Genomic DNA, 25,446 nt, shown 5'->3' on the forward strand with positions numbered 1-25,446 from the left:
TGGCTTCAAAACCGGGGTTCGCACCGAACCGTGATTTTTGCGTACCGTTACACCCCTAATAGTTACGTATTAATTTGTCTAAGTTGAGGTAAGAACTTAGTAAAATATAAAAAAACTGGTGTTTTCACTAGGGCATAAGATAAAGACAGTAAAAAACACAAGAAAGCAAAGGCTGCAAAAATGAGAATTATCAAAGTTAAAAAATTGGTCAGTGTGTGTTAGTATAAGTTAATTTCAGTGATCATCTGTGCGTGAAGACAACTATTTGTGGGCAGATGAAAATCTGTCATTGCCAAGTTAACACATGCAAGCACACCAAGAAAAATCATGTTATTGAATGCACAATGTGTTGTCATTAACATGTTTTTGACTACGGCATACATTTTTTAAAAGTATATATGTGACCCTGGACCACAAAACCCTTAAGTCTCAAGTCACGTGGGTATATTTGAACCAAAAGCCAAGAAGACATTGTATGGGACAAAATTATAGTTTTTTCTTTTATGCCAAAAATCATTAGGATATTATGTACAGTAAAGATAATGTTCCATAAGGATAGTTTGTACATTTCCTACCGTAAATATATTAAAACCTTATGTTTAGAAGTGGATGCAATTGCTAATGACTTCATCTGGACAACTTTAAAGTTGATTTTCTCAAAATTTGTTAAATGTTTTTTGCACCCTTAACATATTATATACACTCTCAGAAATAAAGGTACAAAACTGTACTTTTTCTGTCACTGGGGCTGTACCCTTTCAAAAAGTACAGCTTTGCACTTAAGGATTTCATTTTAGTACCTCAGAGGTACATACTGGGACCAAAGAGAGCTTATTAGTACCTCAAAAATACATATATGTATTTAAAAGGTACATATTGGTACTAAATATTTACATATCTGTACCTAATGGTCCATACAAGGGTGCTGCCCCACTGACAGCTAGGGTACTTTGACTTTTTTCTAAAAATGTAGGTCCTTAAGGTACGGTAATCTACCCAAAATTGTATTCTGTTTTTTATTCATGTAAAGGTAGCAAACGGAAACTTAGGGTACAGCCCCAGTGACAGAAAAGGTACAGTTTTGTACCTTTATTTCTGACAGTGTACCTTCTATACCAGGTTGCATTTTTTTCAAGCTTACTTAGAGAATTTGGTGCCAAGTATGGGCTTTGCAAGATCAAGTATTTCTAAATGTATGCAAAGGTGTGTATGAGCATGTGAGATTTACTGTTAAAAATAGTAATATGCAATTTAATTATATTTAATATAAGTGGTATGCATGGTTACGCCACAACAAATCATATAAATGAAATGAGCCTATATCCCGACCCTTTATTTTTTGTGTAAAAATCATTGTCTTGATTCATTTTCACATTCATTAAGACAGTATCTTTTGTTATGGATTAAAACTTTTCTGTATTTTGACAGCTATAACCAAATAGCAGAGCCTTGGTATCATGTTATTAGATTTCAAGTGTGGATGTACCGATCATAACACTTCATTGGTTATGGAAATAATAGAGCTCTGAAACATTGAATCTTTAATGAAAGTGTTTTAGCAATCTGTCTAGAGAATGATATCATATTAAATCTTAAAAGAGAAAGAGAAAGATTATAAAAGAGCCAGCAGCTCTCTGTTGCACTGCACACTGTTGGTACTTTCGCTACGTTCCAGTTCTGCTCCCCGGAGAAATAAAGCTGTTGAGGAATGAAAGTACAGTGGCTGGCAGCTGGCGGCAGCGCTGTGCTTTACTCTCTGTAGTGTAAATAACAGTCGGTTGATTTATGTACATTGTCAGGCCTCGATTATATGGACGATGGGACGAGACAGTGCTTGTCTGTATTTGTCATTTTCAGACCGAAAATAAATAAATGGGACAGGTGGATGGCTAGATATGCCTGTTCTCTCTGTCCTAGAATATATATTTAAACAATATATTTTCAGCTATGGAAACATTTCTCAGGGGTTTTGGTCAAGTGAAGTCAGCTGGCAGTAGGGCTGCAAGATAAATCGCATGCGATTGTCACGCGCATCTCCTCAGTAAAGCCGGTTCCTTGATTAGTAGTAAATCGCCATCAGCTGCTTTCAGATTGAGTGGCATTTACTACACAGAGCCGTAGTTCACTGACAAGCGGGGAAATATCGCATTCATAATCGCAGATGAATCGCCGGTGATTGTGAATGCGATATTTCCCCTCTTGCGATTTATTGTGCATACCTAGCTGGCAGTAAGAAAATGTTTGGGCTGATATCACTAGATATAAATTATAAACATATACTGTATTATAAACATATACTGTATGCTGTTCGAGAAGTTTAAGCATAGCAGAAATATAGTGTTGTAGTGCTTTATATACAGTATAAAGAAAATTAGTCATTCTTACTTGTCCGTTTAGAAAGACAGCATAGCACAAACTGTAAAAAGTAAAAATTGGTTCTACTTAAATTACTTCAATTTGTAACACTTAAAGGGATAGTTCACCCAAAAATGAAAATTCTGTCATCATTTACTCACTCTTGTGTGGTCACAAACCTGTATACATTTCTTTGTTCTGATGAACACAAAGGAATATATTTTGGGAAATATTTGAAACCAAACCGTTTGTGGACCCCATTCACTTCCATAGTATGTATGTGGGTTTGTAACAACATGAGAGTGAGTAAATGATGACAGAATTTTCATTTTTGGGTGAACTATCCTTTAAAAAATGAAGTTTAATCAACAGAAAAATGATATTTTTTTAAGTATTACCAATTGAAGGATTTTTTTTAAATAATCTAACTTTCACTTTTTACAGTGCAAAGCAGTTAATTAGCCAATACGTTATAACAATGTAATAAAGTATGCATTACGCATTCCAGGTATTAAAAGACTTGACAGTCATGGTTATTGATGCAGACATACATACATATTTAGTAATGTTGTATAATGTATGTAAGTATTATCAGACCTTATCAATCAAAACTGTTACAACAGATGAGTATAAGGTTGCCGTTAGATTATTAAGCAGAGTCAGAAAGCTGGACGACAATACGTTTTACCTGTTTAGAGGCCTTCCAAGGTGAAAAGTGACCTGAAATTGTAAAAGAACAAATTATTTATATCTACTAGTACTGGATCTTAATGTGGAAATCTAATCAATCCAAAAAAATAACATTAAACTTTGATGCTCTTAATCTAATGATTAGATTATCAGTCTGGATTTCACAGACAGGGTCACATATATGTCCTCTCTTTTTTTTAAATCCTAACCTCTTTTTAATTTAAACTTTTCAAATGATCCAACCTTTAAAGGAAAACACCACCGTTTCTCAATATTTGATTATGTTCTTACCTCAGTTTAGATTAATTAATACATACCTATATTTTTTTATCTTTGTACAGCACCTTGTGAATGTGTTAGCGTTTAGCCTAGCCCCATTCATTCCTATGGCTCCAAACAGTGATGAATTTAGAAGCCACCAAACACTTCCATGTTTTCCCTATTTAAAGAATGTTACATGAGTAGTTACACAAGTAAATATGGGGGCACAATGGAGCCATAGGAATGAATGGGGCTAGGCTAAATGCTAACACATTCAAGAGCGCTGTACAAAGATAAAAAGTGCACGCATTGATAACAGAAAGGTATGTATTAATTCATTTAAGTTGAAGTAGAACATAGTAAAATATTGAAAAACGGTGGTGTTTTCCTTTAACTTATGATTCTCATTGTGGATTTATTTATTTATACGTTTTATTTTATATCGAATTAAACAACTTCGTCTTTTGCATTTTTTCAAGTAGATTACATCATTTAGTGAAATTGTTTTGAGGTGCTGATTTATTCAAGAGGCGTGAATAAAGTACTTTTTAAAACATTTTAAAGAGAGACTTCAGAATGAGTACTGTGGAATTACAGAATGAACAGTCCTTAAAGATGAGACAACGTAATGTGCAATTACCACTGAGAACACATTTCATGTGGCAGCTATTAAATTGTATCTATTATATCTAACAACACTTTTGTCCGAGTAAGTAGAACATTTCTCCTTTCCAAAATGCTGCGCTATGAAGACAAGTGTTTATTATTTGAGTATTAAACTTATTAATCAGTAAGAAAAAAATTCAATCTAAAATAACTGGAATACTTGACTCTAAAGACTGTATTTGTAAAGAAAGTCGTAGGGCCATCAATATAACAATGTTGAAATTCCATGACGGACAGATGCTTGAAATGCACAGAACGGCGTCTTTGCAACACATCGAATTCTTATTTTCTCTGTGGAGAAACGTAAGCTGAGATGAGGCTAAAGGCTGCAAGGCTTCTGAACTGGAAACATAACAAACAAGTACTGTCGGTGTAAAGCACCTCTCCTGGTATTAAGAGCTAAACAATGCTCTCCAACATCAAACATCACATTCATGAATATTTCCTCTCTAGACTCACAAAAACCCACACAGTGCGTTCCGTGTCTTGCATTCAACCGTTTCTCAACACATCATGTCGGCCACAGATGCCCTTCAGAAAGGCACAACTGAATAAGTAAGATTATGATGCTACTGTACAATTATTTCCATTACCTGTGAATGCAACGGGAATAAAACAGCAACTGTTTCTAATGTGTCCTGACACTCAAAAAAAGCTTTGTAAGCTTTCAAGAAGCAAAAAATTATAAAAAATAATTTTAGCACCACTCACCTTCAGGAGGTTTGACAACAACACCCATAGTACACATAGGGGCATTTTCCCAGACAGGGTTTAGATTAATCCAGGACTAGGCCTTAGTTATATTAGGACATTAGTAGATTTTACAAACAAACCGTACAAAAAACAATACTGGTGTGCATCTTGAGACAAAAAGAAAAATGGCACTGATATATAATATATGTTAAAGCAACACTATGTAGTTTTTTTACCTTTAAATAATGTCTCTAAAATTATTTGAGTGATAGAACAACTTTAAACTGGACAAATTGTACTGTTGCTGCAACCTGAGCAGCCTCCTAGCTGCTACAAGCACACGCTGAAAGTGGCGGTGGAGGGTAGGAAACACAGCCCCGCCCCTCCCCCTGCCTGCAGAAGAGTATCTGATACCAGGCACTGTTGCGCTTTTCAACCACATGGGGGAGCTGTTAGTCATTTTTACATGGAAACTACATAGTGTTGCTTTAAGATGAGTCAAATGAGCAAGATGTTTTCAAATTATGGCAGCTTAAACATGCATTTTAGTCTGGGATAAGGAATAAGCCCTGTCCGGGACCAGCTCCGTAATGTTAATCCTGTGTAAATAAATTTGAAGCATTATTATATGCAGGGTTCCCACTCCTCACTCCTTAGTTAACTTCAAATTCAAGTACTTTCCAGGTGCAATTCCCTCAAATTTAAGGACTAAAGGTGGGGACACGTTTCAAGTGAGAGCAAGGTTACATGGTGTTACCTTTTAAGATATATTGTTACAAAGGGAACTCGCGCTGCATAACTGTGAAATGTGTATATCAAATTCAACCAATGGTGAGGCTTTATGACAAAGACAGGGTGATGCGGGAGCCAGGAAGTATATCGCTATCGGAAATATTGACAAAAACGGCGTTACAGGGATGCAGGAAGTATGGCAAGGGAAACGCAGTGTCTTGTTCCCTTATAAGGGAATAACAGTCACATACGTAACCCGAGACATTTTCATTTGTCAAACACAACTATGCAAAAAAGGATTTAGGTATGAATCAACATTCACATACAGAAGATATAAGCATTTAAAGCAAACAGTTTTGCATGCGTGCTTAAAAAGTCTAGAATTTTTATGACATTATCCTACACTACACAGGGAATAATATGGATTTTTTTCCAGAAAACTTCTTGCATAAAATAGATTTAAGCACTTTCAATGACCTGTATCTATGTATGTTTATTTTCAAAAACTTCCCAGGGCCTTAAATTTTTTACACCAAATTCACAAACTTTCAAGGATTTCAAGGACCTGTAGGAAGCCTGTATATGAAACTATGCTAAAACTTCCCAGGGCCTTAAATTTTTTACACTATGCTAAAAAAATAGGGGAGAACGGGGTAAGTTGTCACATGGGTAGGTTGTCACACAGCTCATAACTCCAACAATAGAGGCTCTATCTCAAAATTTAAATAGCCACTTTGTGTGACGATGACTTCTATTGTCAGCTTCATGTTCACATGTGGTCAAGATCGCTCTAATCTCACGTTGGCACAACTTTCCTTTTTTTTTGCTTAAAAGTAAAATAATTGCACTTTAAATTGAATGCAATACAACTTTGTTAGGCATGAATGTTTAAAAAAAAAATATATATATATTATTTTGTACAAAATAGAGACAGTAATGTGTCTTTTGATACTTGAGCTAACGTGCTATGTTGAGCTAACCCTGAGATTAAGCCAACATTAGCACATATGTCAGTTTGAGGCAAGTTTTCTCAATGACTTTGGGAAAGTCGTCACATGCTATTCACACTGAAAATGGTTAAACCCAGGTTATTCTAAACATTGGGTTAATGGAATCCCGTTATGGTTATCGGTTTCATGTTTCAAACGGTTCGTACTTTCCCCGTGGGGTAAGAGATAACACTGGGTATTCATAATCTGACGTTTCACACTGTGCATTCCTCAAAAGCGGGGCGAGCAGGGTTTCATTACCCATGGGTTAATTTCAGGGATAACCCCTGCTTCTAAATTACAAGTGTGAAACAAGCGTGCCGCACAAGCCCTGAAAAGTGAAGCCAAAACGTCTCGATCGCCCACAGTGACTGGTCCCAGTATAGGTCATAAGCCCACCTCCCCATGTTATTCACTGGGACTTGAGACCAACTAAAAAAATTAATTACACTTCAATTATCTTTTTTCCGAAGCTGGTTTCTATCATTTACTGTAGTTTTTATCACACTGATGTAAATTCAAATGTTTGTTTTTAAAATAAGTTTGTGTTTAGTTAGTTATTTAATGATATAAAAACGGTGGTGTCACGTCATGATTGACAGCTGTGATATCGTGTGATATGCGCATTCTGCGAGAGCGAGGGCGCGGTTTTGATTTCGCAGCTTACTTCCTGCTCACTACTGCGCAGGACTGGACACTGGCGGCTTCACTTTTCACCAATGGAAGAGAGTGAACAGGCGTCGTTCATCTTTTTTTACAGTCTATGGTGTGAAACGATGCTTAACTTAGGGGTAAAAGCATGGTTTAGAACCCAGGGTTAAGCGCAGTGTAAAAAACCCAAGAGTTAATATTTCCAGTTCTGGTTTAAATATAACACATTTAAAAAAATAATCACAATAAAGTAGTTGTGTTCTTCTTTTTAGATAACTTACCCGTCGATGGGGCAAATCAACAGTCGACAACTCAGTAATGAAATAAGATATGAAAATGTAATGAATACAACATATGTGCCCAAGACTTCCTTCTTTCATTTGGTATGAGATTATACCATTGTGATGTATGGTACTCAGTAAATCTTAGACAGAGTGAAAAGGGTGAAAAGTGTGACAACTTACCCCGCTATCCCCTACTGCTTTATATGCTGCTAAAGGACCAAATTGATATTGATTGTTTTTGATTCATTCATGTATAAAACATTAATGAATGAATTCAGTAAAGTATGCAGGACAGAAGCCCTACAAATAAATGTTTAAATGTAAATTCTGTTACTCGTAAAATAATTGTGATTATAATATCAAGGGAAGTTATAAGCAATTATAATTTTTGTCACACACACACATAGCTAGCCTTCTTCTGTGTCGCACATACAATGCAAACACAAAACGGCAACAGGGTGAATTAAAAGCAAAGAGCTGCACACTGCCGTCGGTTGGGCATGAGTCATCAAATAATGAGCGTTGAGTCTTACGGAGCTGCTTCGGTGAGCAAGGCCACAGTGAAATAATGGAAAAAATCAGCAATGCTAAGGCAGTACAGTGTCTTTAAATGGGGAAGTGTACTTATTGTGCTTCATTTTAATATGAAGAAAGTGATGAACAGGAGGAAAGATTTGAAGAGCGCTCGGATGGAGAGATGAAGGTCATATTGAGCCTCAGTAATGAATGAAGATGATCTTATGATGCAAGCTGATCAAAGCATTCTCGAGAAAAAGGAAATATTTACTCGATGCAGTGCTTTGCTAAAATGCCAGGAGGTAAGCTATTGCAACATAGCGGTCAATGGGACCACAAATCAAAATAAATGAACAAACAGAAAAGGTCACTGGCTAACAAAGCTCTCGTTTCAGTTTGTTAAAGCAATAAGCCACTTAAAGGGATAGTTCACCCCAGAATGATAATTTTATCATAAATCACCTACCCCCGAGTCGTTCTAAACCAACAAGTGCTCAGATTGTCTTCAGAATACATTTTAAGATATTTCTGATAAAAACCGGGAGGCTTCTGTCTGTCCCATTGACTTCAGTTAGTTTTACAATTATTTTCCCCAGAAAAGAATGAAAGACATCGCCAAAAAAGGTCCATGTTCCATCAGTCATTTAATAATAAAATTATAAAGCGACGAGAACACTTTTGTGCGCAAAGAAAATGAAATGAACGATTTTATTCAACAATTTGTTCTCCTCCAAGTCATTCAGTGCGTGTTCACGAGCAAACTATGGCGCGTGCTGCTGACGTAGTTGCCAATGTTTTATGTTTATTTGCTTTTTTATTTAAGCTATTATGCAAACATTGTAAACAAAATTTAAACAGCCCATATAAATTCGCTAATTACTTGCCAGCGTATTCTGTGTCTGTACGTTGGCAACTACGTCAATTGCAAGCAGAGTTGTCTGCTCGTGAATGCACAATCAACAACCAAGGAGGAGAACAAATTGATGAATAACATTGTTCGTAATGTTTTCTTTTCGCACAAAAATGTTCTTGTTGCTTCATTATATTATTATTGAATTAATATTATTGTTAAAAATAACCCAGTATTTGAGTGTACACACGACAATGCTGTAAAAAAGACCCACATTTACATGAATCCACAAAGATGTCAAAATCTGCTGTATTATGTATGCCAGGCCAGTAGATGGCGATGTTACATATTGAAGAAACACTGAAAATCTGCGCACATACACATTCGTCTACAGAGTAATAAACACAAACAATCAAGATGCAGTGGCGGCCGGTGACTTCTTTTTTCGAGGCTGCTCGATGCGAAGTTCGTCACAACATGTATGTAGCCCGTCATGTGTGTGGTTCGTAATTTCAAAATATGTGTTCTGCGCGTTAAATGATCCTATGTGCATCACGTGTCTTGTCAAAATAAGTGCCTGCTGGAGACGCGTCTAAAGGTTTTATTATAAAAGAGACGCTTGCGTTTGCTAGATCCTCGCATAATCTCATGCCGTTAAGGGAGTGTCTTGTGTGTATTTTGTGAATGTGAGCGTCTCTTTTATCATAAACGGTTTTGATGCATATAAGCAGGCACTTATTTTGACAAAACATGTGATTCACATGGTTCACATGACGCAACAAAAACATATTTTGAAAACACGAGCAACAAACAAGACACTCTGAACACTATTTTGAATTTGCGCCCCTCGGAAGAGCAGTCGCCAGCTGCGACTGTCAAGATGGCAAAAGCATCAATCAGTTTTGTTTAGACAAATGATGAGGTAGTTGCCTATGAACTAGGCAAAATTGAGTTAACTTTTTGTTTAACTGTAACTGTTGGAGAAGCGTTAATAAACTCAGTATCTTGAGCAGCACAAACACAGTCCTGTAGGCCGCAATTGTTGTTTTAATTGTACTCGCATGTAGATTGAATTAATATATGTGCATGACGTCACCGTTCTTTGTGAAAAAAGTTTGCATTTTCATGACCCTTAAATGCCATTGCACTGTAAACGAACAGCCAAACCGCAAAAGACGTCAGTATTTTTGTTTTGTAGGTGTGGGGTGTTAGGGTGCACTTAATGATGATGTTGATATAATTTCTCTCTTCTACACTGCTGCACTGTAAAAAATACTTTGCTGCCTTAATATTTTTTGTTAAATCAACTCAGATTTACAAGTCATGTCAACAAAGATGAGTTGTCACAACTTAAAAAATATAGTTGAGAAAAGTCAACTTAATTTTATAAGTTATAACAACTCACCTGTAGTTATAACAACTCATCTCTAGTCAAGATAAATAATAGTAAGTTGAAATGACTGAAATGATCCAAGTTGATTCAACAAAAATTTTTAAGGCAGCAATGTATTTATTACAGTGTGTTTATGGAATTATTGCAAATTTTTTATGTAATGCAAAACTTCTCTTATATATTGTTTTTCTTCTTTTAAGAGCCAATTCCAAGTAAAATAGAAAGGCATGTCTAGTATAATATGACACCTTATTTTTACACAGTAGTCAAAGAAAAAGTATATACCATTTTATTTAATTATAATCTATTTTTGAGAATAATAAAGTTTGCAATAATACTATAATGATATTCTATTCTATATACTATATATTTAATAATTTCCCCATTTTCTGTGGTGTCTTCACTTTGTCTTTCATGTAACGCTGCTTTGAAACAATGCAACATTGTAAAAACAAAATGCAAAATAAATACATTTGACTTGATTTGAAAGAAGGTGCAGGGTTTCCAAGATTTTTCTCAGACCTGAATTTCAATGAATGTGTCACTAGGAGTAAGAGGAATCTTCCATCTGTCTGCATGTCCTGGATAACATCCTGGCATTTGGCATAGATAAGGGCTATCTGCCCTGTTAATGTACTCTTCACTAACTGGTAATCAGCTGGGTATTCCTGAATGACTGAATTCACATACTTAGAAAAAGAGGAACCTGTCAATCTCATTTAAACTCGGAGGGGATGACAAATAGGAGATTTTTGCATGATAGTATCATTTAAACAAGAGATAACATCTGCAGATAACAGCATCTAGGAATCCTTCAAAATTGGGTTAACGCATAGCAAGCGCAAGGTTTTAGTGATAAGCGCCTCTTCAGCAATGAAGGATCTAGATAGTCAAAGCATTATAAAACCATACAGCAGCCTTTTCATTGTTATCTTCAGGAGAAAGGAACCAAGTAGCTGCCCACTGCTCCGGGTGTGTGTGTGTGTGTGTGTGTGTGTGTGTGTGTGTGTGTGTGTGTGTGTGTGTGTGTGTGTGTGTTCATGAAAGGAATATTCCATTTTCTTAAAAGAAAAATCCAGATAATTTACTCACCACCATGTCATCCAAAATGTTGATGTCTTTCTTTGATCAGTCGAGAAGAAATTATGTTTTTTGAGGAAAACATTGCATGATTTTTCTCATTTTAATAGACTTTAATAGACACCAACAATTAACACTTAACTCAACACTTAACAGTTTTTTCAACGGAGTTTCAAAGGACTCTAAACGATCCCAAACGAGGCATAAGGGTCTTATCTAGCAAAACGATTGTCATTTTTTACAATAAAAATAACAAATATACACTTTTAAAGCACAACTTCTCGTTAAGATCAGGTCGTCATGCGCTAGCGTGACCCGACGCAATACGTCATGACGTCAAGAGGTCACAGAGGACGAACGCGAAACTACGCCCCAGTGTTTACAAATGTGGTGAAAGAGGACCGTTCCTACGTTGTTGTATGTCAACTGCTACTAATTAATGTATTTGTGTCAGTTTATTGTTTAAAATGGTCCGCAAATGTGCGTTTTATATATGTAACACGTGACCTCCCTACGTCACTACGCATTTACGTTAGGTCGCGCTGGACCGGACCTAAACGAAAAGTTGTGCTTTAAAAGTGTATACTTGTTATTTTTCTTGTCAAAAATGACAATTGTTTCGCTAGATAAGACCCTTATGCCTCGTTTGGGATCGTTTATAGTCCTTTGAAACTCCGTTGAAAAAAAAACTGTTAAGTGTTGAATTAAGTGTTAATAGTTGGTGTCTATTAAAGTCCATTAAAATGAGAAAAATCCTGCAATGTTTTCCTCAAAAAACATAATTTCATCTCGACTGAACAAAGAAAGACATCAACATTTTGAATAACATTGTGGTGAGTAAATTATCTGGATTTTTTTTAAAGAAAATGGAATATTCCTTGAATTGCAGTGTGTTTGTTCACTACTCACTGGATGGGTTAAATACAGAGGTCACACTCCAAGTATGGGTTACCTTACACTGAAACAATTTCAGTGTCCGAAATTGCTCCTTTAAGTAGACTATATTGGTGAAAAAAAATGTAGTGATTTGTTTTAAGTAATTTAATGTTTTAAGGTGACACCCTTGGTCAAGTGGTATTTGTTTAACAGTTTGTCCTTAGCCGTTTCTCAAAACCAAGTACGCCGAACTCGGACTTGTGTCCTTCGTAGTTCGAACTTGCAAGTTCAGACTCGGAAGAACGAACTCCTGACGCGAAATGCATTCTGGGAAACTTCGCTGTCATAAGTCCACACAAGTCTCCTCTGATGCATCCTCGATAAAATGGGCGGATCAAGAACACATCCGGGGATTTTATGTGAACTTGGGCTTGATGCGAACTTTGAATTGGAACAGTACTTGGGCCGCGACTGATGACGTTTCACAAGTCCACAAGAACACAAGTACAGACAAGAACGCATATTGAGAAACGGCTCTTGTGTCATTTGTGGAAAGTGATTTTGTCCAGGCATATTAAAGACTTACTAAAATATCTCTCTGTCCACATCTTATGTGTGGGCTATAGAGTGTGCTGATTAAAATATGCTATGGGCACTCAGGACATCAGATGTCCACTTTAGCTCAAATCAACTGTTTGCTTTCCGTCTAGTGCTCGCTTTATGACCGAGGCACATTTCATTATCTTAACAAGATTAAACATTAGAGATCAGATGGGGAGCATAAATCTTCATTTATTCATAATATACAGACAGCCCCAGCGGGCAGCAGTCTAACTGCTGTGTAGATCTGAGCTATAGAGTGGCTTATACTTATAGGATAAGTTAAAACTTCAAGCCTTAAAATATTTTGGTTAAAATTGAATAAAGTCTGTTTTAGAACAAGTACATAAAACTTTGTGTTGAAACTGCCTCCGTAGCTGACTGACCATGATTCACAATGTATATAAAAATGATTTATAACCCAAGTTGTCAGGAACGACTTTTCGGGAAATGTTAGTTTGACGTCATTTGACTTGACCTACATAAAGATAAGTACTTAAAACACGGTGTACAAATAACAAGGTGATATGAGACATAGCCATCTTTTAACAGTATACATACTGGGAACTATATTCTCAGTAGGTGAAGCACTGCTACATGGGCGGAGTGATTTGCTCGCAGCACCCGAGAAGCCCCTGATGAGGAGCAGATAGTTCGGTCAGAGTTGTGCAAATCACTCCGCCCATGTAGCAGTGCTTCGTCTTCTAAGAATATAGTTCCCAGTATGTATACTGTTAAAAGATCGCTGTGTCTCATATCACCTTGTATTTGTACACGGTGTGGCTATACAGTACAAATCACAACATATAAATAGGAAAATGTTCGCGTTATTTTGTCACTTATTGGGAGCAGTTTGCTAGCTGGAGCTATTCACTTCCAGTCTTTGTGCTAAGCTAAGCTAGCGGGGGCCGCGTCAGACAGAGTTACAGCAGGCACGGAGATGAGAAAGGTATGTATGGACTTTTCTAACTCTGGGGGATACGGTGAATAAGCTAAATTCCCAAAATCTAGGCGTGTTCCTTTAAGGGGTATGAGTTTGGTGTTCTTAAAGAGTTACTCAAGTGTGAAAACACAAATGTAACAAAAGAAGTCTTGAAAATAAATAAAGTGAAACAAAATGTTGACTGCTTTGGAGCAAGAAATCTTGGTTAACAAGTTGACTTATAAACTAATACAATTATAATATGACTTATATAATTAAATGCTTAAATGTACCACATAGCCCTTTTAAAGGCCTGGTTAACAGCCTTTCGACCATGAAAGTGCCTTTTGTCACCTTAACCAAACACATTACGCTTTCTCTTTATTTAACCCACCGTGACCTGTCTTTAATTAACTGGCCTTTTCAGCCGGTTCAGATAAACAGAGGAAGAATTCTTGGCTCATGATTTCAATAAGCTACTAAATTAAATCTGAAAACACACCATCTCTCCAAAATACAAAAATGGGCCAACAATACAATATACATGGGCAGATGGCCAAGTTGAGTTCATTTAGAAAATGGCTATACAGTAACAGAAGAATATTTCAGCTTTGTTGCAGTGCTGGGTATTTGTGGTTCTCATGGGTACTAATGGGTAAAGTTCCAACATCAAATTGTCTTAACTGTCCTCTTGAGAAAGTCTCACATATTGCACATGTAGATCACATAGAAATAATCTGTCAAATTAAATGTGTGTGTGTGTGTATGTGTGCGAGCATTTACTGTATATCCCCTGTCAATTTTCCCACATTTCCCATAAGCACGTATTGAAATTGTGAAGCATTGCTCTGGTAAGTTAATATTCCCATGCCCATAGCTGAGTTAATGGGTATACATCAGCTAATGAGAATATCAGTAGAGCCAGAGCTAATTAGCTCTTTGATGAGACGCTGAGAGGCGTTTGTTTTCTTGAAGCAGCTAAGAGTCATCTGTTTCTCTTACCACACACACACACACACACACACACGCACACACATACAGACTAAGATAAATTGAAGTGCTAATAAAAAAGATAACTGATAGACAGATCATACCCTTTGAGAAATCAAAGCAAGTCTTAAAAATAATTTTGACAGTACATAAATACCAGATGTGTTACCTGGTCGCCATGACAACAGTTAGACCAAAAGTAAAAAGTTCAATTATATCTGTATCTATACATCTTAATTACATCAGTGTAATTGACCTAATGCGTTTTACAAATGAAAATGCTACAAAATTCAGTGAGACACACAACTGAGGCATCATAGTTCATGAAAAATAAAAACCCAAGCCCATTTTTTTTTACCATAACAGACAATATTATGCATCCTTCAAAAATGTGTTTATATGTGACCCTGGACCACAAAACCAGTCAAAAAGGTCATTTTTTTTAATTGAAATTTATACATCATCTAAAAGCTTTCTAATAATGTGTGGTTTGTTAGGGTAGGGCAATAATTAATATTGAAAAAAATAGCCCAATTTTTTTATTTTTTTATTCAAACATATTGGTGGGGTAAAAGTATGAACTTTTAAAAGTTGAAAAATATGGACAACCCTTATTAACACTGCTTAAAGAAATAGTCTACCCTTTTGCCATATTAAACTATGTTATTACCTCAACTTAGACGCATTCATACATATCTATCTTTTTTCAATGCATGCATTGTACAGCGCGTCGTGAATGTGTTAGCATTTAGCCTAGCCCCATTCATTCCTATGGTACCAAACAGGGAAGCCACCAAACACTTCCGTGTTTTCCCTATTTAAAGACTGTTACATGAGGAGTTATACCAGTATGTATGGTGCCACAAAATAAAACTTTTTTTGGTACCATAGGAATGAATGGGGCTAGGCTAAATGCTAACACATTCACAACGCGCTGTACAGTGCACCCATTGAAAAAAGATAGGTATGTATTAATTCGTCTAGGTTGAGGTAATAACATAGTTTAATATGGCAAAAGAGTAGACTATTCCTTTAAGAGTTGGATTCCTCATGCTAAACATAGGCAAAGTTTTTACAAACATGAAAGATTCACACGTAACAATCTTGCTTCATTTCTTTTATGGGCAATTTCAGAGCAGGAAGTACAGTGGAAGTCCTTATATGGGCACTTATAATAGCGCAAGCACACACCAACCAAGAACTGACACTAAATCAATGTCACCAAAAAGTGTGTTGTTGTTGGTGAGGGAAATCTAAGCTTGTTCAGCTTCCCAAAAAACCCAGCATTATGGAAAAATTGGATCTAGTTTGTTTATCCGGGGTAGCAGCAGCGTTTAAGATTGAGTGTTTGTGTGTTTTTAACGTTGGATTTTTTTTTAACAAGGCAGTCCCAATGGGGTCATGAGTCGCAGGTGATGAGTAAACAGCATTAACATGAGATAAACAGTAACAGCGTGTGTTATGTGAGCTTTAATATTGACAAAATGCACGTACAATGTCTTCTGCTAATATTCCACATTCTAGGTGAAATGCTAGCAGCGGACTTGAATATTTCAGAGTTTATTGTATCTCCTAATGGGTTTTAAACCATCCATAAACATAATTTAGACAATAATCAAAATTGAAAGATTGTTTAATTTAGAAACTTCTTTCAGGCAGGTAATATTTTTTTCTGGAATCTTGTACCTGACTCTGTATATAAAAACCAGAATTTACTATACACTATTTACTGTGTATTATAGTAAAGGTTCAAGAGAGAGATTGCTTTTTCAGTGCAAGTAATTAGTTGGTAGCAATAAGAAATTCAATAAATAAGCCTATCAGGCCAACGGCAGATGGCGCCCTGTGTGTGGTAATCTACGGACTCGGGTTTGAGACTCTAATCCTGGAGCAGCTCTACAAAGACAAATGCAAACATTTAGCATTCCAGGAGAACAAGCCAAACTGCACTTAAATCAGCAGCCAAGAGCATTTTCACAAGTGAAAAGTGCTAGACGTGTGGGGCCTGAAAACAAAGAGATCTGGCAGTGAAACCATATGACCATCTGGACAATACGAATGAGACAATTACAAAAATTCAGTCTCTGTCACACTTAATAGTCATGAGGCCTTTAGATTTCCATATCAAAATTTAAAGCCCAATTTATACGATAAAATTTGTTTCGAAATCTCTTTGAAAGTCTATTATCATGCATTTCTTGTGGTCTTGTATTGAGATAGGCTTCAAAGTCATGAATCTGAACATTAAGAGGCTGTTTATACCTTGTATTAAGTTGTGTTTTGGTCGATCGAATCACAAGTGGACTGAAAAAACACATTCACGTTTACACCTGGTATTTTAATCCGTCTCTTTTGTACACATTCGACCGCTTCTGTCCTGATTAGTTTCAGGGGATTGTCTGTGAGCCCCTCTTCTTTCATAAAACACGAGCAGGAAAAATGACGGGTTTAAATTGATGCGAACTAATATTATATCAGAGTCTTGTGTAAACCATAGACTGTAAAAAAAGATGGACGACGCCTGTTCGCTCTCTTCCATTGGTGAAAAGTGAAGCGCCAGGGTCCCGATATGGCGCTGACATCTTGGGTCTTGAGTCTGCGCAATAGCGATTTCGGGACCAGTCATGCGCAGTAGTGAGCAGGTAGGGAAGCCGCGAAGTCAATACCCCGCCCTCGCTCTCGTAGAATGCGCATATCACACAATATCACAGCTGTCAATCATGACGTGACACCAACTTTTTTATATCATTAAATAACTAACTAAACACAAACCTATGTAAATGACAGAAACCAGCTTCGGAAAAAAGATAATTGAAGTGTAATTAATTTTTTTAGTTGGTCTCAAGTCCCATTGAATAACATGGGGAGGCAGGGTTTATGACCTATACTGGGACCAGTCACTGGGGGGCGATCGAGACGTTTTGGCTTCACTTTTCAGGGCTTGTGCGGCACGCTTGGTGTAAACATGCAGCACAGTGCTTTGTACATGTATATGTAAGAGCTATCTCTGATATTTCAAAGCAATTGATGAAATATGCTTGCACAACTCTTACACGCTTCCAAAACTAAAGAGGCAGAGAGTAGATGCTTTATTTTTATCAATGAAAGCCTAAACATTGCGCTGTACACTGTGTTTTTGAATAAGAAGTCAGGTTCAGTGTAAAAGCATTGTGTTCTGTACATCCCATTAAGTCAATAGGCTGAGAGTAGATGGGTCAGGGCGAATGCAGTATTTCGACTACCTCTGATTGTGGTAGAAAGTGGACAAGCTCAAATGTTTGACACCCCATTTACACCTGTATGTAGCGTCATCCACTTGTGACCCGATCAACCAAAACGCATCTTAATACAAGGTGTAAACAACCTCTAAGATAGTGCCCTATCAAATAACAGCCTCATGCAATGCATTCTGGGAACCAGAAATCCTCATCAGACTTTTTCTGTTTTATTAGAAAAAAGCAAAATGAAGCCCCACCCCTAAACCTAACATACTAAAATGTGCATGCTAAAAATGCCAGGTTCTTTGTAACCCATGCTGGGTAAATATTAGACAGAACACACCGCTGGGTTAAAAATTACATATGCTAGGTTGTTGTTACCCAACCATGGGATGTAATAATGGTGGCATTTTATAGAGTTAGAAAATATGGCCGTACAAATTCATATGAATTAGCCACCTCGTAAAATAGTTACAAACTGCCATGAATTAACTTGAAACTGCACAAAGAGGGAAAGAAATGATTAGAAATGATCACTAGGGATACAGAGAGGCAGACAGGCAAAGAGAGGGAACCAAGCTGTGCACAAAGGAGACTTTTATTTGCACTAGTGCTATTAGAAAGGATGGCCAGAGTCCAGTGGCGAGACAGTGGGGCCAAATTGCGGCACATTAAGAAGTGGCACATCATTTCAGCACCGGCGCACTGACAGTTTTATTAGGGCGTATAATAGGCTGTCTAAACGCTCCTGGAACGCTTCACTGATTGGATTCGTACAGAGGCCTTTCAATGCTGCTCTAAAGTTACTATGGGATGTCTGCCAAACCCACCATGCATTATAGATTTCTCTGCGCGAGCGAGCTATCGTGACGTAATTTGCGTCCCCAAGATCAGATGTACAGTATCAAGTGTAGGAGACAAATCTGTGATTGGTAAAGTAAATAATTAATTTTATGAGTACGTCAGTGCTTTATTAAACTTGCTATATTATGCCACATCTTCGCCTGACTTTTCATATGAAGGTCATTTAACCATAACTCTGAATGCTGATTGGCTGGTACCTAAAGCCCATATGTAAGCTTTAATCCAGGGGTTTCCATCCTTTATGTAAGAAATGTTTTTGTTTTTGTACTTATTTGTTGATATTTTTAATCATTGTTTTAAATGTTAACATACACTCACCTAAAGGATTATTAGGAACACCATCCTAATCCTGTGTTTGACCCCCTTTCGCCTTCAGAACTGCCTTAATTCTACGTGGCATTGATTCAACAAGGTGCTGAAAGCATTCTTTAGAAATGTTGGCCCATATTGATAGGATAGCATCTTGCAGTTGATGGAGATTTGTGGGATGCACATCCAGGGCACGAAGCCCCCGTTCCATCACATCCCAAAGATGCTCTATTGGGTTGAGATCTGTTGACTGTTGGGCCATTTTAGTACAGTGAACTCATTGTCATGTTCAAGAAACCAATTTGAAATGATTCGAGCTTTGTGACATGGTGCATTATCCTGCTGGAAGTAGCCATCAGAGGATGGGTACATGGTGGTCATAAAGGCTCAGGAAACAATGCTCAGGTAGGACGTGGCATTTTAACAATGACCAATTGGCACTAAGAGGCCTAAAGTGTGCCAAGAAAACATCCCCCACACCATCACCCCACCACCAAAAATCTAAATGTCTCAACAGAAATTGGGACTCATCAGACCAGGCAACATTTTTCCAGTCTTCAACTGTCAATTTTGGTGAGCTCGTGCAAATTGTAGCCTCTTTTTCCTATTTGTATTGAAGATGAGTGGTATCCGGTGGGGTCTTCTGCTGTTGTAGCCCATCTGCCTCAAGGTTGTGCGTGTTGTGAGTTCACAAATGCTTTGCTGCATACCTCGGTAGTAACAAGTGGTTATTTCAGTCAAAGTTGCTCTTCTATCAGCTTGAATCAGTTGGCCGATTCTCCTCTGACCTCTAACAAATCACCTTAAATCACCATCTTAAATCACCTTTCTTCCCATTCTGACATTCAGTTTGGAGTTCAGGAGATTGTTTTGACCAGGACCACACCCCTAAATGCAATGAAGCAACTGCCATCTGATTGGTTGATTAGATTAGAGTTGTATTAATAAGAAATTGAACAGGTGTTCCTAATAATCCTTTAGGTGAGTGTACATAAAATAAGCCAAGCTGATATAAAAAATATGTAATAAATAAATCTTAAAATTGAAACTATTAATAGAATGTGCTTTGGCGGGCACCTCACAGACACAATGTTGGAGACCACTGCTTTAATAACAATGCTGTTTAGATCATGAAATGTATCTGAAATGTTACTGAATGATACTATATGTTACCATGCCTGTGAAATTCAGGCTAAAGTGTCATAATCTAATTGTGAGATAAAAAGAATCACGGTTTTATTTCAATGATTGATTTCATATTTAGTTCAGTCTTTTATATGATCTTACTTAATCAATATTAAAGATATCACTATATTTACAGAATGGTATTAAAGGTGCAGTGTGTAGATTTAAGCACCCCTCCCTTTCGAAGCACATAGAGAAGCTACGGTAGCCGTCACAGGACAAACATTTTATCGTCTGAAACAACGTAGTGACAATGCGCTGTGTAGAGCAGTTTGTCAGTTTAGAGCTACTGTAGAAACATGATGGTGCAAAATGGCGGCTTCCATGTAAGGAGACCTGCGGTGTATGTAGACAAAAACGTCTTATTTTAAGGTAATAAAAACATAACAGTTTTGTAAGGTCTTAATACAGCACTGAAAACATAGTTACCTATATTATATTGCTGTCAAAATATCCTTTTAAGTTTACACACTGCACCTTTAACATTATGAAGGATGATTTTATGTGTAAAAAGTAAATCACAAAAGATGATTTTTGCTGGCTCACACACTGTTAATTCCTGAATTTCAGTCATACACGTAACCCAGACATCTGGTTGGTAAACAAAAATGTTGTTTCTGTATGAATAGGATGTTGGCAGAAAATCTCCTATTTGCGTAAATCACGTTAAAGGTTATGAACAAATAGTTGCGAGGGAAATGCACTGACTGTGATTAAGTAAATGGTGCGGATAAATACAGATGTAAGCAGCACTGAATAAAGCTGACCCTGTGGCTTAGATTGACAGAAAGTGTTTGTTTGTGCAAATCCTTTTCCATCCTCCATATGCCAGTCATGGCAATTTTGAACAGATGGATGCTAAACTTGGGTGCTAGCATGATGCTACGGTCTGTTTAGCATTTCAAACCACACAGTGCAGCCAGTCTGGATGCAACAAGGCTGAGAACAGGACAGATTGCTTATGTATGGGACATCAGGCCATATTCATATTCAAGTGACCATAATGACCTTCAAACAGGCTGGTGGTTTCGGTGGCACAAATGCATCTACCCACACGCACTTACACAAAACATACGTCCTGGCTGCGGGTCAGTGCTCTTCCAGACACCCAAGGCCGTTTAGCTCGATCTAGTTTCATTGCACTTTACTTTGGTGAGGCATAAATCCCACCACATCAACATTAAGAGAACGAATGCCGATAACCTTACTGCGTTACGCTTCGAAAAGTTTGGTATTAATCGGGGTGACCCATGTGCCCCTCACAGTTCCAAACAACCAAACTAAAAATAGAGCTGCCTGGTTTCCAGAAGCATATCCCTATTTATTTCTCTTTGACATTGTAGAAAGTTGTTCAATACAGATGTCAAAACGTTAAACCAAATCCACCAACCAACCCCAAGGTGAATCACATTACATTACGGAAAAGTATTTGTCAGTTGAATTGAATCACCCCACAATGCATTGCAATTCTACTACTGTCTTTTATGCTCTAATGGTATAACATCCCACATTAAGTAATGTTAGGTAGGTAGCTCACTAACTTTACTGTAGATTACATTACCTGCAAATCATACCACAGCCCTGCTTACTTCAATTCAAATGATAAGACATTCACAGGAACACAGACTTCTATGACTTGTGGATCTCATTTCAGAATTGCACACTGAGTTATCGCTTTTATATAGAGTACACCCTTATAAACAGCATTAACATCAGCTCACAGTAGGTGTGCAATGAAAAGTATTATAACTAAAAATCCATCACTGCAGACATTTACAAGGTATTTCAATTATGGATCCCTACTGACCTCATACAATCATCGATGTTGGGTGCAACTAGTTATGAAGCACATACCCATAAAGCACATATTAATGCCTGATTTCGCAAAACCTTATTCTACATCCTTAAAGGCAGGGTCTATGATCTCTGAAACCCAATGTAGATATTTGAAATCACCTAAACAAACGCGCCCCTACCCCAACAGAATCTGGACCTTCTGTTGAAAGACCCGCCCCACACATACGCAACCCAGGCAACGATGTCGGTTAGTAGCACGCCCCTTACTGCTGATTGGCTACAAGTGTGTTTTGGTACTCGGCCCGACTCTCTTTTCCAAAGCGTTTTTCAGATATCGTTCCCTCTGCCTTACCCAACTTCTACCAATTCTTAAACTTAACAACTACTTTACTAAGTATAAATAATCATTAATTAGAAGTATATTGAGGCAAGAGTAGTTAATAGTTAGTGAGAATTGGACCTTAAAAAGTGTGACTTTTATAATAATTTATGCACTTTTTTATGATTTACTCTAGTCGTTTCAAGCCTATCTTTGTATCATTTACTAAATAAGATTTAAAAAGTAATTAAATACTTTTTGCAGAGAGTAATTTGTACAGTAATCTAATTACATGATGAATATGTAATTAGTTACTAGTCATTAATTACTTTTTTGCGTAACTTGCCCAACACTGACTACCATACTGACATACGTTCTTCAATCATACCTAGGTTACGGTCACAAAGCTGGTCAAAATTTTGCATCATAAATATATGCATTAACCCCTTCAGCCCTTGCGTCCACTGGAATGGACATCATATGTTTAACACAGTCTCACCCCATTTCGTCAATATTTGACGACACTTGACCATTCGTCATATGTTGACGTGAAGGGTATACCTTTCGCGTCATTTTTTGACGAACTGGGGACTTCAATACTATTACGTCCGGTGCATTCTCTTTCCTATTTTATTACCATTTGCGCGTCGGTTTAGGGTTAGATTACGCAAAAGTAAACAGTGTACGCGAAATTAAACAGTGTACGCGAAATTAAACAGTTGTCACCTGGCGTTGGGGTTAGAAACAGTTGTCACCTGGCGTTGGGGTTAGAGTTAGGTTTGGGTAGGGATGTCATTATGTAAATCTAACCCTAAACCGACGCGCAAATGGTAATAAAATAGGAAAGAGAATGCAACGGACGTAATAGTATTGAAGTCCCCAGTTCGTCAAAAAATGACGCGAAAGGTATACCCTTCACGTCAACATATGACGAATGGTCAAGTGTCGTCAAATATTGACGAAATGGGGTGAGACTGGGTTGCATATGTTTTGTTGTCTAAATCAACAAAAATGTGATAAACCAATCAAAATATCCACACCGATTAAAAATCAGGTATGAAGGGATTAAGAATCAGTACATATGATATTGTCATGATCCTGCCAGGCTGTCACAGTAATTCATAGTTCATGTGGCAGGATAGTGGCAGTATCCATGTTTTGTGTGGTAGCACGTGGCCTTTGTTGGGGCTGTGAGCTTACGTGTCTCGTCTCTGCATGTTGTTTTCCGCATGTGGGGTTTTGTGTTTACTAGTTTAATAAACCTGTTTAAGTTCACCATTTACCTGCACTAGGGTCCCGTTCTTTGCCTGCATGACAGGATATAGTACACTAAAGTATGTTTTCTAATGTTTTCTTGTAAATTATTTTTTGCTTATGTTTAGGACTTTAAATTAGGACAGTAATGTCACTTTAATGGCAATAAAAAGGTTTTTGGTCAGTTATTAAAATGCCTTATTTTCCCAAATGTCACTTTAGTCTTTTTTTGTATTTAACAGTTTTGACTGTCTTATGCTGCAAAACCCACTCAGTACATGCAACAAGGCAGTAAACAGTTACAAAATCACTAAAAATGCAACTAGAAACATTGCAAAGTCAGAACAAAAAAATTAACCAAACATTAGGGGGCCCTGTGATTCAAGTGGCTGCTACATTCAAGTTTGTATTCAGGTCCAAGTACTCAAAAGAAACCTAAGTTTGAATGTGATCTACAGCCGTTTCACATTCGTCTTTCGTGCACTTTGAGGAATTTGCTGAAAAATCAACATGTCAATTTAACATATTCTTTCAAAAACTGGTGTTTTCTGAATGGCCTGATGGGATTAAGCAGATTTGAAGCTAAAGTATTTTATGAATGCATAATACGTGATGAGAGCATTTGGTTAATATCAATATCTCATTTTTGACACAGTTGGTGTCTCTTTATATAGTGTGCATAACATTGTAATTATTGTGTACATGTATGTTGTTCTGAACAGGTTTAGGGTAAATGTACTGTAATGCAAGTATAATGTAACATCATATACACAATAAGTTGTATATTTTCTTTCTCACGCATAAGTACATACAGTAAGAGACATCAAATATAAAGCGTGAATATGTACAGTAAACATACCGTTTTTCAGAGCCATCAATAGGCTTTATGCCCAGCTGCACTACTTCCTGAACTTCAGCCAGCTCTTTGTTTCCTGTCTGCCATTATTGGACAAACTGATTAATCCAGGTGTGCCTGACCTCAGTAGTCACAACAAAAATAATCAGACACACCTGAATTAATCAGTTTGTCCAATAATGGCAGACAGGAAACAAGGAGCTGGCTGAAGTTCAGGAAGTAGTGCAGCTGGGCATAAAGCCTATTTGATGCAAATTCTCATTTTTCTTATGATTTCAGGGTATGACCCAGAAATGCTTTTGTGTGTGTTAACCAATTTTCTCTGTATGTACATGCACAGTATGGAGTGTTTATTCGAGTGCATTTGCACTTGATATGGAAATAATATCAAGGGTCTACTCAAGTGATCCAGGGGTTTTAAAAGAAACATCTCTCTCTGTAACGTCTGACCTACACAAACTTCACATACGCATTTTACTACGGTACCTTTCTGTATCTTTAAATTCTTCACGTCTTAGTTTGTATTCTATATATTCTCCCGTTTTCTTTCTTAGTTTCTTTTCAGGTTACATCACACACTCTGAATGCCACGGGTCATAAATCACACTGGCTTAAAGCGCTTTTAAAAAAATAGCTTAATGTTGTCAGAATAGGTGTCAGCCAGCTGAAGCTATTGAAGGCTTTTCGCAATGAATACCTAAACGCGTTGAATGATTGACTTTTATAGAGTATAGACAGGTGCGTCTGGCTTGCCTTTTTATTTCCCGAGTTGAAAGACTTATAATTAATCTCAACCTAGGACTGCAGACCTAAACCTGAAGCAGAATTTAACAGCGAGTGCTTCCCACTGCAATTAGATCTCAAATTCTGTGCTTTCTAATCTTTGACTCCTTGAATAAGTTGTACGTGTGCTGAAAAGTATTGCAGAGTTTGCTTTTTTATTAAATTACTGCGGTAATTTCAGGAAAGTCAATTACTTGATTAATTAGAGGCGAATCTAAAATCAGTTTCAGGTGAGAAGTAAGTTAACACCAGCGATAATCAACAGCACTGTAAAATAATCAGTATTGATTCAAAGCTCCTTGAAAGCTGAGAC

General features: G+C 37.2%; 1 protein-coding gene across 14 annotated transcripts in view; it reads right to left on the reverse strand.

Annotated features, from left to right (window-relative positions):
* The window catches only part of magi2a (membrane associated guanylate kinase, WW and PDZ domain containing 2a), a 267,335-nt gene that overhangs the window by 35,201 nt on the left and 206,688 nt on the right, over positions 1–25,446 (reverse strand). For 12 of the 14 annotated variants that reach the window (XM_073813944.1, XM_065268675.2, XM_073813942.1 and 9 more), the window contains one exon: positions 3,044–3,075. The exons of the other annotated variants lie outside the window; for them this stretch is intronic. In XM_073813944.1, the coding sequence (XP_073670045.1) occupies positions 3,044–3,075 (32 nt within the window). The remainder of the gene's footprint in view (positions 1–3,043; positions 3,076–25,446) is intronic. 14 annotated transcript variants of the gene reach the window in all.

This window comes from Paramisgurnus dabryanus, chromosome 1 (genome assembly GCF_030506205.2).
Source record: "Paramisgurnus dabryanus chromosome 1, PD_genome_1.1, whole genome shotgun sequence".
In the NCBI taxonomy this organism is placed as follows: Eukaryota; Metazoa; Chordata; class Actinopteri; order Cypriniformes; family Cobitidae; genus Paramisgurnus; species Paramisgurnus dabryanus.